General features: G+C 49.9%; 1 protein-coding gene across 1 annotated transcript in view; it reads left to right on the top strand.

Moving 5' to 3' along the window:
* The window catches only part of MSI2 (musashi RNA binding protein 2), a 402,350-nt gene that overhangs the window by 136,499 nt on the left and 248,478 nt on the right, over positions 1-17,373 (top strand). The window contains exon 3 of the mRNA XM_040244274.1: positions 2,894-2,986. Coding sequence (XP_040100208.1) covers positions 2,894-2,986 — 93 coding nt within the window. The remainder of the gene's footprint in view (positions 1-2,893; positions 2,987-17,373) is intronic.

Here is a 17,373-nt window from a genome sequence, read left to right as displayed (position 1 = left end):
ATTTCTTTTTACTGCACGTCTGTTCTGAGCTTGAAGGATGGATTTAGTAACTGACTTTGGATTCAGGTACAGTTACCAGTGACCACGTATTTAGCATCTCTGAGGTGTCCCAGTAGACACTTTGGCATATGTTATTTCATTTAACAGGAATCTTGTGTGGTAGGCTAATTATTAAATCTCCATTTTAAAGTGGATTAAACTCCATATTTTATTAGAATGTAAGTTCCAGCACTTTGCTCGTAGTATTATCTGTTGAACGAATGCATTAGGAAAGTTAGGTTAGTAAAATGAGGCGATTAGTGAGTGTAGGGAGAGATTTAAATGAGGTGAGAGCCTGGTGGAGCTTCACTGTGAAGGTGACCCCCCCAGAGGGACTGATGGATAAGCAGGGAGGCAAGGAAGGAAAGGAACTAGGCGCTTGATAAGGTGCCTGCCCGTCACCCAGAGGAGCTCAGTGGTGTGGACACTGGTGGGATCTTCATAGAATGTCCTCATGTATGTCATCTAATCTCTCGTTCATCTGAAAAATATGGAAAAAATAGTAAAGGACGATTTTAAACACATGTGCTAACCACTGCCTGGCGGTCCCCAGCAGTGAGACATACAAGAGTCATCAGGCCATGCGTCCCCGAGACAGTGGAGGATGCCCGCTCCAGGGGTGTCCCGGCTCGGTCCGTGGGCTCCGGTGGCCTGGGTCCCGTCTGGGAGCCACTGAGCTGAAGTGTGAGGGCCCGGGGTCAGGGAGCCTCCACGATGGGGCTGCCCAGCCTGCAGATCCGGGAGGGTTCAGGGTTAGTTGGGAGCTCTGGTAGAGGACCGCCGTGCAGCGCCCAGAACCCAGCTCGGGGGATTGCTGTCCGTGGTCCCACTCAGACTGGGACACAGAAGCCAGGTCCCCAGCGCCTTTCACACTCCTTAGCACAGTGTGTCTTGACGGCTGTGCTCTCGGGCGTCGCTCTGCTGAGTCTCGACTGTTGGTTGGGGTTGTTGGTTCCTTGTCTCCACAGTTGTATCCGGAGACTAGGTAATAAGTGGTCCAGGCAGCCATGCCCCCCAGACTCGGGGGTCCTGCATTGACTTTTCATACACGTGTGTGACGTGGTGGGTGGGTTTTCTTTTAATGTTCTCAGATTCCTCTCATTGATTTGGTTTTGGATTTCAATCTTGGTTTTCTTTGTATGTTCTCATCAAACATTTTTCCCCCCAGCTTGATGGAAGTATAATTGAGAAATAAAATGGTGAGATAAAATGGTGAGATACTTAAAGTGCACAATGTGACGATTTAAAAAAAAATGCCTTTATTTGTTTGTTTAATGTTTGGCTGTGCTGGGTCTCCGTTGTTGCGCAGGCTTCTCTCTAGTTGCAGAGAGCAGGGGCTGCCGTGTGGCTGTGGCGCTCGGGCTTCTCACTGTGGAGGCTTCTCTTGCTTTGGAGCACACCTCCAGGACGCTCCGGCCGCAGAAGTTGCAAGCCCCGGGCTCTAGAGCACAGGATCAATCGTTAGGGCGCACGGGCTTAGTTGCTCTGCAGCGTGTGGGATCTTCCTGGATCAGGGATTGAACCTGTGTCTCCTGCATTGGCAGGCGGATTCTTTACCACTGAGCCCCCAGGGAAGCCCTCCAATGTGATGGTTTGATGTGTGTGTGTGTATTGTGACAAGAGTCTACCCATTGAGTTAAGATGTTGTGTTTTTATTGTGTGTGACTAGCCTGGGGAGATCCCGTGTCCACTGAGTTTTACATTTTTTAATTTGATGTTAAAGAGAGACCAAACAAACAAAACAACCCGCAAACCCACGTATCCTAACTTAGTTTTCAGAATAAAATTCATTTTGTTGTCTTTTACTCTTCTGTGTGAGATTCTTGGTCCCGCTCTGAAGAGCTGACATCACTGAACTTCCGCCTCCTTTTGCTTTGGGACTGGTGGGATTTTGAAGGGGGACCATTTCAGAAGTTCATTTGTTTTGGTATCCACCAGACTTTGGGTGTGGGCTTCTGTGTGCCTGGCCCTGTATTTGCACTGCAGGGCATCCTGAGAGGAGTCAGGAGACAGTCTGGGGCAGGAGGTTAGGAGGGCAGGATTATCACTCACTTTAGCACCAAGTGGAAAGTAGCGAGTGTGTGAGAGGCAGAGGGGCACGGCGTTAGGGGGCTCAGAAGTGAGAGACGCAGCTTCTGGGTGGGGCAGCCACATAGGTGTTTGGCATTTTGGAGAAGAGTGTTGCATCTTGGGGGGTAGTCAGCTTGGCATGGGAGGTACAGGCGTGGAGAGGTCTCCCAAGGAGAACCTGCATGAACAGAGGTGGGGAGGCCTGGGGACCAGCTGGGCTTGACTGAGTGTAGGACACGTCAAGGGGAATGGTGAGACACTCCGAGGGATAGGAGCCCTGGGGGCGGGCGCGGGGGCCTGACCCTCCCAGTGCCTGTCCTGTGGGCAGACACAAGCCAGCACCTGGAATGGCTCTGTGCAGGCAGTCTGCACAGAGTTGTGAATTGCGTGTGAGTTTCTTACTGACACATTCTGTGGGTACTCTCTGGGCAGCCTGACTTTGTGCACATAGTTCTCCTTTGTTCGCATCTCTTCGGTTTAAAATAGCTCTGACGTGTGACTTCACATCACAATGAAGCTGTGTGTGATGGCCAGTGAGGCTTTGAAGTCCACTCTCCATCTGCATGAAACGCCAGCTTTCAGGTTGCGGCCTGAAGGCCTAAGGTATTCCTCGTGACTGTCTCTGGCATCCTGAGACATCTGAAGGGCCTGCTCTGAGCGGCTGAGATAGTCCTCACATCGCCTTCCTCTCTGGAGAAGTATGTAGAGAGGCTTGTTCAACAGCTCAGTGAGCGTGGCTTCAGATAGCCAAGTTAACCCGTCTTCCTCTTGTCGTTTCTTGCAGATGGTCACAAGAACAAAGAAAATCTTTGTAGGAGGACTGTCTGCAAACACGGTGGTGGAAGATGTGAAGCAGTATTTCGAGCAGTTTGGCAAGGTAAGTGGTGTGTGGGGCTGGGGCAGCCCCCTCTGTCCTTCAGAGTAGCTGCTGTGGCCCCTGCCTTTGCCACAACCGTCTCCTCCAGAGCCTCGCCCTCGGACTTGGCTGTCGAGATGTGAATGGGATTCGGCAGGAGCCGAGATGGAAGAGCCTGGCTTGTGGTGGGCACGGAGCCCCGTGCGCCAGCAGGAACAGACACAGTGGCCTTTGAGTGCAGTTTTGCCAGCCTTGGCTGGTCGTGTGGGGCCTGGGCCGGGAGCTGATGGGGTCAGCGCCGGCTAGGGAAGGGACTGTGAGCTGGGAGTCACAGGGCAGGAGCTCCCGCAGAAGCTGGTCTCTGTGTTGGCACTGGGCTTCGTTCTGGGCCTTTCTGGAGGACGCACCAAGAGAGGAGGCTCCCTGGGGGCTGAGCCCTTCTGCCCTGTCAAATGCCTGAGGAAACCCAGGAAAGATGCTGGGCGCGAACCTGTCAGGACATCCAGGAGACGGCCGTGTGGTCATCCCCTGGGCTATGTCGGGGGTTTGGGCCCGGAGCGACTCAGGAGGCCCCAGAGGAGTCAGGAAACCGCATGTGAGAGTGTGCGAGAGTCAGACAGACAGACAGGGTGCATAACCGTGGGTGATTCATTCAGCCCCTTTCTGCTTGGCGGGGAGGCACGGCCTTGGAGGGTGGGTTCTTCCTGAGGGGGACCCGTTCCTCGGGAGACTGTTGCTCCCCGGCCCCCACAGGGTGGCTTGGGGGGTGCCGAGCCTTGCTGGCTGTCATGCGGTGCCCCCCACAGGCTCGTGTGTCCCAGGAGGCTGGCAGGTGAGTGGGCACGCAGGCCCGCCGCCTCTGTGTCTTTGAGCAGCTGTGGGCCTGGGCCTGGGTCCGCAGGCACAACGGGCTGCTTCTGCACAGGCCCATGTCGAGTGCCCCCCGCGCCCGCCGCAGGGCGGGAGTGCAGAGGGCTGCCTGCCCAGGGTCCTGGAAGACACCGTCCTAAGCTCCGTCACTGGTTTCATCCGTGACACCTGTCACGCGTGCCCTGGGTGGTAGAAAGGCACGGCTGCCCACTGGCCGGCCTGAAAGTTCTGTGCTTTCGTTCCTTGCCTGCACTGATGGCCAGCTGGGGGCCCATCTCCGGGAGAGGGCTGTCGTGGGCTCCTCTTTGGGGGTGGGCTTTGACTCCTGGTTAGCCTCAAAATGGGAGATTTTCCTGTTTCTGGCATTCATCAGTTTCTGCATAGACAGGAGATCATGCTTCTCAGAACCCAGCCTCCTCCCGCCCAGCCTTGCTTTCCGAGTGGCACTCAGCTGCTCTTCCGGGTCGGTTATGAAAGGCTCCTTCCCCACGGCACTGTCTGGCATTGCCAGTTGGGGGCTGATTCATTCTGGCGGGATAAAGAATAGCTGAGTGTGCTGATGTCCGTTGTCTCGCTGCTCTTGAGGACTGATTTCGAGTGCCAAGGGGGATGGGTCCATCCCCCAGCCCCGCCCTGCCCAGGGAGAGAGATTGAAAATAATTTAATGAGACAAACACAGCTTGCATAATGGAAGGCTCTGGAGTGCCGGCCCTTGTTGCTACCGTTTCCGCCTTTAAAACCAGGCTGGGGGGTAGTGTTTGCAAACACAAAGTGGGCTTTCTTTTTCGAGCTGTAACCTGCCTTGGAATCTCATGGGCCAATTTGCGGGTGTCAGGAAAGTTGATGCTGCCCAGATGGGCTGTTAGAATATCCCGAGCAGGCTCGTACTTGCCGCATCTCCACACATGCCCGGCGCTGGTCTCTCCCTCTCTCTCGCTGTGTCTTTCTGTTGTCCTTCATTAGCACTTAACGCTGTGACTCAGTCCGTCAGCCGGTGGCAGGAAGCGGCGAACCCGCAGCAGCGGCTGTCCCTGCCCTGGGAACCGCGTCCTCTTGTCTGCAGACGGCCACAGACTGTCTTCCCTGACTTGGCACTCGCCAGGTCTGAAGCCACTCAGTTAATCTTGCAGTAATATCTGCGGATTCCAGCAGGATGCGTAAACCTACCAAGTGTTTCATCGAAGGACTAAGGAGGCCTTTGAGCATATCCCAGCCCTCACACTCTGTATGCTCATGTGTTGATAGCCTGGTGCGTCAACATGCTCTGCGGGTTAGCTGAGTCTGTATTCACAGGAGCTTGTTCCTTGTTTGGCTGGTGGCTGGTGTGACGTGTGTTCCCTAGGGTAGAGTCCACTGCCTCTCAGGATTCTGGTATAATTCACTGGAGTCCAGAAGGATCCCTGAAGGGGAGACCCTGCAGCTGGGCCTCAAGGGCCCTGAGCCCTGCACCTGTGAAAGGAGCGACAGTAAATTGACAGACTGATTGAGGGAAACGGGAAAAACACACGCACACACTTGCGTGAGGTTTGCTCACAAACACCTGCACACGCTCCCCACTGTGTCAGGTTGTTCGGGGCTCTTTGCACTTGGTTATCTGCCCATCGCTGCTGCTGCTGCTAAGTCGCGTCAGTCGTGTCCGACTCTGTGCGACCCCACAGACGGCAGCCCACCAGGCTCCCCCGTCCCCGGGATTCTCCAGGCAAGAACACTGGAGTGGGTTGCCATTTCCTTCTCCTTTGCATGAAAGTGAAAAGGGAAAGTGAAGCCACTTAGTCGTGTCCGACTCGCAGCTACCCCAGGGACTGCAGCCTACCGGGCTCCTCCGTCCATGGGATTTTCTAGGCAAGAGTACTGGAGTGGGGTGCCATTGCCTTCTCCTAACTGCACATTACGAAGGTGTAATTTAGTGAATAATTTAGAGAGTGCGTGTTAAGTGTTGGATATGGGCCAGGTCGGGCTTCCCTGGTGGCTCAGATGGTAAAGAATCTGTCTGTAATGCAGGAGACCCAGGTTTGATCCCTGGGTCTGGAAGCTCCCCTGGAGAAGAGAATGGCAACCCACTCTAGTATGCTTGCTTAGAGAATCCCATAGACAGAGGAGCCTGGCAGGCTATGGGGTTGCAAAGAACTTCCACTTTCTTTCTTCCATGGGCCAGGCCATTGACTTACATTATTATCTCACTTAATTCTTCTCTGGGGTGCTGGTGGGGGCCCTGCCCATTTTGTAGATTGTTAAATAGAGTCTTGGTGGCACTGTATCTTTATCTCAAGGTCACAGACTCCTGAAAGGTCACAGACTTCCCCTCTAGGCTTGTCTAATAATAGAACACAAACTTTAGGCCCTGTTTCAACTGCTTACCAACCCATGAGATAGACTTAGGGCAGGGAGGGTGCCCAGGAGAGGCAGAGATGGAGTCCTCTTCGAGTGCCCAGGGGCAGTGCCGGGGACCTGGGCCTGCACGGCCTCTTGCTTCCACACAGCAGATTCGGGTGTCCTCAGCAGCCCGTTTGCAGGGGTGGATAGCACAGGTCAGCGGGGGTGAAGTCTCAGCAGAGGTCACCCAGGTGGACTGGGCCGTGTAACAGCCAGAGTGCACGCCCTCCTTCCTCCCGGTCCAGAACATCCCGCCCCTCCACAGCCTCCACTCAGAGTTTGCCGCCTTCCTTTCAGTTTTCCCTTGTTGTCAGGCCTCTTGGCTCTCCCTCTTCATGTCTTGCCTGAGGTGGCAGCTGCTCGGCTGTTTATTTCAGGTGGCAATCAGGATGGGGAAGGTGGCTGTCCTAGGGCTGAGCTCGGGAGGGCTGAATATGTCATTACTGTAAGCGGAGTGGGTGCAGGACTGTACACCCAGAGCTTGATGTAACTCGAGTTGGAGGCTTGTAATTGCCTTTGGTGCTTTTCTCCCACTTGCTTCCCAGAGATTTATAACCTGGCCCCCAGGTTAAGGGTGTCGCTACTTGTTTGTATTTAAGATGAGACTGTGCAGTCGCGGCGTAAGGACTCTGCTGACTCTGGTACCATTCTCACCCCCTGGGTAGTTATTCTGGCCCCCTCTTTGGAGTAAGGTAAGCAGAGGCACTCCAGACCCTCATACTGGGCATGGCCGCATGGGGACGCCACTGCAGCACCTTAACAGGCCCGTGCTTTCCTGGCCTCAGCTTCTCACCCCAGGGAAGAGCGTGGAAAACTTGTAAAGGATTTTACTTGTAAACTTGTAAATAGTTTTGGCTCTGTGACAGCTACCCACTTCCGATGTACAGAGAATGCAGCTGTAGCCAACACACAAACCATTGCATGGCTTTGTTCCAATAAAACTTTATTTTTGAAAAACAAGTTTGGGGCCCCATTTGGCCCATGGGCCATGATTTGCCAGCCTCTGTACTCGATTATTCCTAAGGTTGGTTTTAAGCTTGAAAATTGAATAATTTAGAAAGTGTTTAAGTAAACTTACATAGGTAGGTAGATAGATAGGTATCTACGGTATCTATAGACTGTAACCAAGACAAGATGTTATCAGTGGTAATGAGCATGATATACTAATAGTCAGCAAATCAGCTGTAACGGTGGTAGAGTTAATTTGTGCACGTCAGGATCCAGGGGCAATGAAGGGATTCTCTGTTTGGAAAAAGCTACCATTTATAAACTGGAATCTTCGTCCTTTGAGTAAGGTCTAGGAAAACTGTAAACTATGTCCAATCTCTTATTATCTGTGCTAGATCTGAATGAAGGAAGATGCAGAATTTGTGAGGTTGAGATGTTAGTGTGAACTTCTTGACTGTGTTTTGATGTTTCTGGATTAGAGGGCCATGTGCTTTGTGCTGAGGTTTTTAATGCATTAAAATTAGAAAATCTTGTTCTCAGGGATGCCAAGTGAGGTGCGTGGGACATCTCTTATGCAGATGAGGAAGCTGATGTTGAGAGAGGTCAGTAAGTTATCCACGGTCGTGCAGCCTGCAGAGTGACTCATTTTCACCCGAGTTCAACGTTTATAAAACCTCATCTCCCACTTTACCACGGAGCAGCCCCCACCCTCAGAGGGAGAAGGTTCATTTGTCAGGAATGTTGGTCTCCGGTAATTTATTTTACTGCTTCAGGTTTCCTGGTGGACGCTATCTGTGCTGATGATTTCATGCCGGCAAGAATGATGTATATAGACCACTCCAAAAAATGGCACATAAGTGAAGCTCTCGATACACGCACACCAACCCCGACCATCCATCGGGCTGTTGGGCGCTGTTCCCCCGCCACGGTCGTGCGCATGAGCCCGGCGTGGCGATTATCAAAAAGCCCTGGGATCAAAGCCGCTCCGCGTACCAGAGCTTCCTCCTTCTCCCCTTTAGGCCCCTCCTTCAAGTACCGGTTTCTAAAATTCTCACTTATAGGATTTGGGAGATCAAAAAGAGGCCTTTAAACTTAATGAATTCTCGGCTTCATCCCGGATGGAGCCGTTGTGCACCTTTCAGCCGTTTACCTCGACGAGAGGGCTGCTCGGTGCGGGCTCGCTAGGTAATTCTCACTTTATATAACTCTCTGAAAGCAGAGCAGCCCGCATCTGGAGGCTCCCAATTATACTTCACATGGTGAACTGTGTAATTAGTTTGGAAGACTTACGCTTAGTCATTGGTTTATCCTAATCGGCTTTGGCTTTCCCCACCAACAAAGTGAGCTTATTTTGCTAAGCTGAACCGACTCTGCACCCTTTGTTCCAGCCTTTTATTGTCTCATTCCTTTCATTCTGTTTTACTGCCAAAGTTCTGTTTCATTAGGCCTACAAGTCATTTCCAATTCAGTGGGCTGCTACAATCCGGCCTTTATCACTGGCTGCCCTGGTTCCCATGTCCCTTCTGGGCCAATGCCCGAGAGTGCGGGTTTGACGTGAGGGCTTTAACCCTTTGCTGGGCCAGCCCCTGACCGTGGCGAGGCTCGCGAAGGAGGTCTGTAAAGCCCCCTCTGTCTCGTTGAAGGCGAGCCCCATGGAAATGAGACCGAAAGTGGCCTTCGAGCCCTAAGGGAAGTTAGCTTGACTTAGAGAATGGTGCTAGAAAGCTTTGGCAGGGGGGACGTGGAAAACGAGGAGTTGTCTGCTTAATGTAATGAGATCTCATCGAGTCCACTCGCGTGGGGTCTGCCTCATCTCTGCTGTCTCCAGGTTTTACGTGCAGGCACGACGCAGGCACCCCTGGCCGCTGCACAGCTGTTCCCGTTGATGCTGTGTGTGTGTGAGGAGAGAAGGATCTAGAATGAAAATATCATAAAGCCTTTGAAGTGGGAGAGGCAGGAGATCTGTGTGAAAATAAATAAGCAAGCCACTGTGTTCCCGAGAGTGCACTGTGATTTTATTGCTTCCTAAGGCGAGCCGTAGATACACGGGTCTCTGGGAGGTGTGCGGTTCTTTCCGACCAGGCCTGGAAAACAAAAGTCTTGTCTGTCCTTTGTGGGCTTCACGGCCCCCACGAGGCCAGCGTCTTCTGAAGTGGTTTGCACCCACGGACTTACTGGAAAGTGAGTGTTCGGCGTGCTGGGCCCACCTGTCACCTGCGGGCCTTCGCTCTGGAGGGCTGTGGCGGACCTTGACTTGGAACTCCAGAGTGCACCAGGAAGGGCCGTTTGCACTTTCCTCCCTGACCAGCCATGCTGAAGGCTACCTGTGTGTTTAAACTTTTTTCCTGTAATAGCTCAGAACAAGGCCAACACTGTCCTGGTGTTTTATTAAATCTCTGGCTGGTTTGTGTCAGCCTCTCCCTTCGGAAGTATGTCATATGGGGGAGGGGACTTTATTTGCCCTGCGACCCCTGGCAGAGCTGCTAAGGGCAGAAAGTCACCGTTGGCAAACAGGGGACTCCTGCCTCATCTGCGGGCCTGAGCCTCCTGGTCCAGGTGATGGCAAACAAACAGAGCCCACAAGTAATATGAGCCTTGGGCTTTGCAGGTAAACCCTCTTGCCGAACAGCTTTCTGTTTTCCTGGTGAACTTCTTCCTCCATTTCTGCTGTAGCCCATGGAGGAAGTTGAGTTAGAAGCAGATTGATTGAGCACCCCAACCTCACTTCTCCTAAATCCTCTTTTTATTTTTTCCCCTGCTTAAAAAAAGGAATTCCTGAAATAGATGAGTGGGTTTCTAGGAAAACTTCCCATTTCCCTTTTAGTGTATAAAATATAGCCAGCTGTTGTTAGGCAAATGCATCAGACATTATTATTGCTCGGTTAACAGTGTTTTAAAATATACAAATAGAAAAATAGGATGCCTTCTGGATCACAAGCTGGGAAAACTTTGATATTATGCTAATCACATGTGTATGCATAGTAGGTAGAGGAAGAAGGCGCAAACTTTCTGGCTGTGTGTTTGTACCGTGTTTCCCAGTATGGTTTAGCATCACTGAGGTTTTATAGGGGGCCCGGAAGAGGAGAAGCAGAGGCAGGAGAGCCCTTGGGCAGGAAGGAGTTAATGAGCTTCGGGGAGAAGGGGTTTAAGAGCTCCTCCAGCTCACCTTCCCAGAGCCCTCCTGGCAGCTTGAAGGCCTCACTTACAATGGAGTTGTTAGCATGAGAAAGAAGCCTTTCTCCCCCTGGATGTACTTCAGTGGGAACTGAAAGTGTCTGAGAAATCACGGTTCAAGCTTGTGCCAGTGGGTGCAAGGAGTGGTTCTTACGGAGGAGAAAGCTCAGTTCATTTAGACTTGGCATAGAGATCGGATCCCATTGTTGTGTGGAGCGAACACTGATACGGGAGATTCCTGCCCACCCCTTGGCCTACCAATAGGATACTCCATGACATAGGTTGCGTGTGCTTTTCTTCTTTCTTTCTTTCTTTCTCTTCTCCCTCTTTTTTTCCGTTTCCTTTGTCCTCTGAGAATTAGTCTCTCTGTAGAATGGCTGGATTTGTCAGGCTACCACCCTCTAAATTTTTACAGCTCTGTGTATTCAGACTTGGTATTTGTGAATTAGCTGAAAATGGGCCGCCCATCAGTACTTTATTTACATTCGAAGCCGTAAGAGTGAGAGCCCCAGAAAAAATGTTAATATGCAGGCAAGGCAGAAGGGGTGAGTTTCTGACTGTTGCTAACCTTACTGCTGCCTTTAAAACCAATCATGAGGCACACGGCTGATATTTAATAGCTTTTAGCTGATTATTTTTCTTCTCCTCCTCTTTCTTTTCTATCCAAGTTGACCTGGGTGTACTTGAGCGGAAATGAAGTCATCCAAATGCTGAATTAGAATAATCACAGGCCTCCAAGAATGAAATGGAAGCAGAGATTAAATGGTAGAGGGAAAGCTGGCATTAATAAGCAGCGGGAAAACTTTGCATAAAATAAATAGGAGATTTGATAGATTGAATTTGTATGTGCATTTTCCATTTTTTCTCCACTCCGTATTGTCTTCCTAGAGTTGAGTTGTTGGCAGAATGGGTTTTGATTTGCTTCAAGTCCGCATACCTTCTGCAGCCAGGGTGATGGTCCTTTCTTCTTCATGGGATGTTTGTGTGACCAGGATGTTTCCAGGGTGGAAGAATCTGGGCAGAGGGGCCCTTACTGTGAAAGGTTGATGATTACTCCTTGCAAAGTGCAGTGGTTGGGTGTTGGCAGAGGTGGACACAGATGGAAGATAACACACAGCAGGCAGACAATGAATATTATTGATGGATTCCTGATTGTTAGGAGAAGAACAGGGCTGAAAAAGGTAGGGTGACCAACCGTCTTGGTTTGCCTAGGACTGAGAGATTTTTCAAGAGCTCTGGGCTGCAAACCAGAATAAATTGCTCACCCTAAATAAATGGGAGGTGGGAGAAGTTGAGACGCTTGGCCTGAAACTCCAAAAGGCATGAAACTTTTGATCACCTCCAGCAGATTTAAGTATTTCTTCCTATATGTTCCAGAACACTTACTTTGAACTGTTTACAGTCTGCACTCGTGATTTAATTCAGCCACTGCGGGCAGGAGTCCACACAGGTCAGCAAGCATAGTAAGTGGCCTGAGGACGGCAGGACAGACAGACAGACCCACAGCCCCAGGCGAGGGCGGTTCATCTGGATGTGGAGTGCAGGAGCCCATACTTGGGGATTATTTCTGTGTCTTTTGAAAATAAAAATTTCTGTCCTTTGTAGCAAAAAAGTGAGTTTCTTGTAGTTAAAGAGCAAAATAAGGGTTTAATTATATTCAAAACAAAACAGTAGAATGGTTTGTTTACAAGAAGTCATTTTTTAGGTGGTCTGTCATGGAAGATGTAATTTGTGGAATCGGATTAGTTGTAAATTAGAGATTTTTGGTTGTTGAGGTTGGTAATGGTCTTTTTATAATTGGCAGCAGAGGTAAATATTTTCAGACTTGCTTATTGTTTGTAGAGTATTATTACTTGAAAAAAACCATTTAAGGTGCTTTTCTCTTCAGGAACTATAAATAAGAGTATGGAACGATCAGAGGCAGGCTTTCTGATCCTCTTATCAGTGTTCTTAGGAAACTGCAGGAGAGTTGGGTAGAAGGCAATGGCACCCCACTCCAGTAATCTTGCCTGGAAAATCCCGTGGATGAAGGAGCCTGGTGGGCTGCAGTCCATGGGGTCGCTAAGAGTCGGACACGACTGAGTGACTTCACTTTGACTTTTCACTTTCATGCATTGGAGAAGGAAATGGCAACCCACTCCAGTGTTCTTGCCTGGAGAATCCCAGGGACGGGGGAGCCTGGTGGGCTGCCGTCTCTGCGGTCGCACAGAGTTGGGCACGACTGAAGCGACTTAGCAGCAGCAGCAGCAGAGAGGAGTGCTGCGGTGGCTTGTGAAGCAGTTTGCTGATTCTGGTATTCAAACAACAACAACAACAACAAAGTTTTCTCTTTTAAAAAAGACCACCTCAAATGTAAATTGGTGCAGCCACCATGAAAAACAGTATGGAGGCTCCTTTAAAAACTAGAGTTGCCTTCAGTTGAGTTCAGTCGCTCAGTCCTGTCCGACTCTTTGCGACCCCATGAATCGCAGCTTGCCAGGCCTCCCTGTTCATCACCATCTCCCGAAGTTCACTCAGACTCACATCCATCGAGTTGGTGATGCCATCCAGCCATCTCATCCTCTGTTGTCCCCTTCTCCTCCTGCCCTCAATCCCTCCCAGCATCAGAGTCTTTTCCAATGAGTCAACTCTTCGCATGAGGTGGCCAAAGTACCAGAGTTTCAGCTTTAGCATCATTCCTTCTAAAGAAATCCCAGGGCTGATCTCCTTCAGAATGGCCTGGTTGCATCTCCTTGCAGTCCAAGGGACTCTCAAGAGTCTTTTCCAACACCACAAAAGCATCAGTTCTTCGGCGCTCAGCTTTCTTCACAGTCCAACGCTCACATCCATACATGACTACTGGAAAAACCATAGCCTTGACTAGACGGACCTTTGTTGGCAAAGTAATATCTCTGCTTTTGAATATGCTATCTAGGTTGGTCATAACTTTTCTTCCAAGGAGTAAGCGTCTTTTAATTTCATCATGGCTGCAGTCACCATCTGCAGTGATTTTGGAGCCCAACAAAATGAAGAGTTGTCTTAGGACTGAGCAGTCCCACTCCTGGGCATGTATCCTCGACTGAGCAGTCCCACTCCTGGGCATGTATCCCGAGGAAACAATAATTCAGAAAGATACGTGCACCCTGTGTTCATAGCAGCACTATTTACAATAGCCAAGACATGGAAACAGCGTAAATGTCTGTTGACAGATGAGTGGATAAAGAAGATGTGGGACGTGAACACAGTGGAATACTTCTCAGCCATAAAAAGGAATGAAGTAATGCCATTTTGCAGCTGCATGGATAGACCTAGAGATTATCATGCTAACTGAAATAAATCAGAAAGAGAAAGATATCATATGCTATCACTTATATATGGAACCTCAACAGAAACAGACTCACAGACGTAGAACATAGACTTGTAGTTGCCAAGGGAACGGGGCAAGGGCTGAATTGGTCGTTTGGACTAGTGGATACGAAGTATCATGCATAGGATGGATGAACAACAAGGTCCTGTTGTATAGTACAAGGAACGACGTCCAATGACTTGTGATAAACCATAATGGAAAAGAATACATATGGGCGTGTGTGTGTGTGTGTGTGTGTGTGTGTGAAAGTGAAGGTCACTCAGTCGTGTCCAGCTTTTTGTGACCCCATGGACCCCCAGTCCATGGAATTCTCCAGGCCAGAATACTGGAGTGGGTAGCCTTTCCCTTCTCCAGGGGAATCTTCCCAACCCAGGGATCAAACTCAGGTCTCCCACATTGCAGGCAGATTCTTTACCAGCTGAGCCACAAGGGAAGCCCAAGAATACTGGAGTGGGTAGCCTATCCCTTTTCCAGCAGATCTTCCCAACCCGGGAATCGAACGGGGTCCCCTTCATTGCAGGTGGATTCTTTACCAACTGAGTTATCAGGGAAGCCCATATGTGTGTGTGTGTGTGTGTGCGCGCGCGTGTGTGTGCGTGCGCGCGTGTGTGTGTGTAAAACTGTATCACTTTGCTGTATACCAGAAAGTCACACATTATAAATCAACTATACTTCGACAGAAAATAGAAAGGAATACCCTATTTCCTTTATTGATAGATGTGTTTTAGTAGCAAAAGGGAGGATTTATAGATATTGTAGGTCTCCGTTCCATCTAAGTTGGCATTTGTTCTGGTTCAGAGATTGCCATTCGCCCAGACTTTCCATGTACCTTCTGACTTAGAATTGTCCCAGCGGCTCTGTGGGGAGGGAAGCCTGTCCCCGTTTGGAAGCCAGGACAGGAAGCTTGGGAGAGCGTGAACAACTTGCTTGGAGCTGCAGACAGACGACAGTGGACCCCGAGTGCAGACCTGAGCCCTAGCCAGGAGGCCTGGGCTTGTGGCTCCAGCAGGGCTGCTGGGCTGGCCGCCTCCCTCAGGGCTGTGGGCGCCGTGGCCAGCAGTGAGCTGGGCCCTAGGGTGTCTGTGGCGCATCTTCCAGGAAGCTGACTGTGACTTTATGGTTGTTTGTTTGAAACATATATTATGTTAGAACAAATATTATGGCATGAACTGCAAAATTTGCATAATTGTTTTTGAAAAACCCTGAGACTTGGAGGCATTTCAGGATAGCTGCTGGCTGCGATAGGCTCCGTCCCCCGTTGTTCTGGGCCGTCTTGGGGTTTTCTTGACTTCACTCCTGGTAAGGAGCTCTTAGGGGGAGATGCTGAGAATCAGTACTGTGTAGGGTAGGGGTTGGCATATTTTTTTCTGAGCAGGACCAGATAATAACTGGTTTCAGTTTTGAGGCCCAGATGGTCTCTCACAAGCGCTCCGCTCTGCCACCGTAGCAGGAGCGGCAGCAGGCATAGACGGTATGAAAATGAACGGTTGTGGCTGTGTTCCAATAAAACTTTATTTACAAAAACAAAAGGCTGCTGGATTGGGCGCGAAGCCAGAGTTTGCCAGCCTCCTGGTTTTGCATATAGCCTGGTAATAAGGGCATAGTTTTTTTTTTTTTTTAATACTCAGACTGGCTGGTGTCAAATCCCAGCTCATCTGTTTATTAGCGCTGAGCAAGCCATTTAACTTCTTTCTACCTCAGTTACTTTATCTGTAGGATGGGAATGAGGATGGTGCTTAAAACCGCCTGGGATTGTCATGATTCGTAATTGAACTGAGACATACATAGTTCTTAGCATCCTGCCGAAACTAAGTGTGTGATATAAACGGTAGAAAGATGAGCTGCTGTTAGTTCCATCCTTTTAAGACGCAGGCAGGCAGTCCTAAAGGAAATCAGCCCTGAATATTCATTGGAAAGACTAGCTGAAGCTCCAGTACTTCAGCCACCTGATGCAAAGAGCTGACTCATTGGAAAAAAATCCTGATGCTGGGAAAGATTGAGGGCAGGAGGAGAAGGGGGAGACAGAGGATGAGATGGTTGGATGGAATCATCAACTCAATAGACATGAGTTTGAGCAAACTCCAGGAGATAGTGAAGGACGTGTAAGGGTGGCGTGCTGCAGTCCATGGGGTTGCAAACAACTGGACATGACTGACCGACTGAACAGCAACAAGACCCAGCTTCAGCAGCTAGAGTTGCCTTTCCAGTGCTCTTCAGCAGTTGCCCCCTACCACCTCCCTGCCGCCCCCCTCCCAACAACTATCTCTCTCATCTGTCTCCGTGGGTGGGTTTAACGCTCAGTTCTTCCACGCTCCTTGGGGATAATGCAGATTGAAAGTCTTTCTTGGATCCTTTTTGCCTGAAGATGAAGATTGAGTTTTGTATAGTTTTCAATGGCACACACCTTGAGTTCAGTTCGACTACCCTGAGGCCTTGAGTTTGTGAAATTTACTTCGGCTGCTCTGGCTTTGATGGAAAACATTGAACTGATACAGACCAAAAGAGAATACTTCTGGTTGGACCCTGCTGATGAACTCTTTAAACTTGTTTGAATAAGTAAACTTTTTTTTTGGCCAAGAAGGAATAGAAGATACTGTCTGGAAATTGTCCCAGTATCATTTAGCTGATGTTTATTAAGATATATTTGTATATTGATCCACTAGCCTCTTTATTGAGCTTATTTAGCCTCTTGAGAGAGCTTTCCACATCCTCATTTAAGTTTTCTTTCCTGTGTCTAATAAGCTTGGTCTTCTGGTTTTCGAATTTATTGCAAATATTAAGGGGTGGGAAGATGTTAATTGACTCAATGTAAAGAGGAGAAAGGAAAACCCATAAAAGCAAAAGTGATTTCAGTCTTAAAAAGTAGCGTGTTGTAGAACCATTTGCTGCAGGGGAATAGTCATTCTTCCTCGTTAGATCCAGAAGGTATCTCATCTGCAGCCTCGCACGTCGTACATTGCGGGTTGATTCATTCACCCAATCTTCTGAATGCCAGGCGTTGAGCTGGGGACCAAGGGCATAGCCCTGAAGGAAACAGACAAGATCCTTGCATACTTGTAGCTGAAGTTTTAGAGCGGGGTTGGGGAGCACCAGCCGAGAACAAAAGAGTAAAAAAGTAGAATAACTGCAGATTGTCTCAAAAAGATAAACCAGGAGCTGGAAGAACCCATAAGGGAGTATGAAAGAGGGGAGGATCTTGGTTTATTGGGGAAAAAAGTCAGATTTGCCTACATTTACATGTAGCCTCTCTGCCCCGAGTAGACGGTAGGGCGGGGTCTGTCTCCTCACTGTGTGCAGCCCCAGGACGGTCCCAGTGCTGGGCTCTCGTCCGTGCTCAGTAAATAGCGGTGGGATGAGGGGCCTCTCTGTGTCAGAGGGCAGGGCTGTGTCAGACACCGGAGGCGTCTCCAATTGTGAAATTGTGGTTTTTCCATTTCAGAATGGGGAGTTAGGAGAATGTATTCAGTTACCAGGAGCATTTCCATAAGTGGGTCCCATCTTTCCCCTGAAGTCAGGCTAAAGGAGCTGTTTCCACCCTGCAGGAGAAGCTCGTGAGAACGGAAAGGCTCGCTGGGCAGCAGGGCCTTCTCCGGCGCTGAAGGGTCTCAGGCAGGCAGAGCTGGGCAGCAGGGCCTTCTCCGGAACGGAAGGGGTCTCAGGCAGGCAGAGCTGGGCAGCAGGGCCTTCTCCGGCGCTG

This window comes from Oryx dammah, unplaced genomic scaffold (genome assembly GCF_014754425.2).
Source record: "Oryx dammah isolate SB20612 unplaced genomic scaffold, SCBI_Odam_1.1 HiC_scaffold_8, whole genome shotgun sequence".
Classification (NCBI taxonomy): Eukaryota; Metazoa; Chordata; class Mammalia; order Artiodactyla; family Bovidae; genus Oryx; species Oryx dammah.
This window is presented reverse-complemented; position numbering and strand designations above follow the sequence as displayed.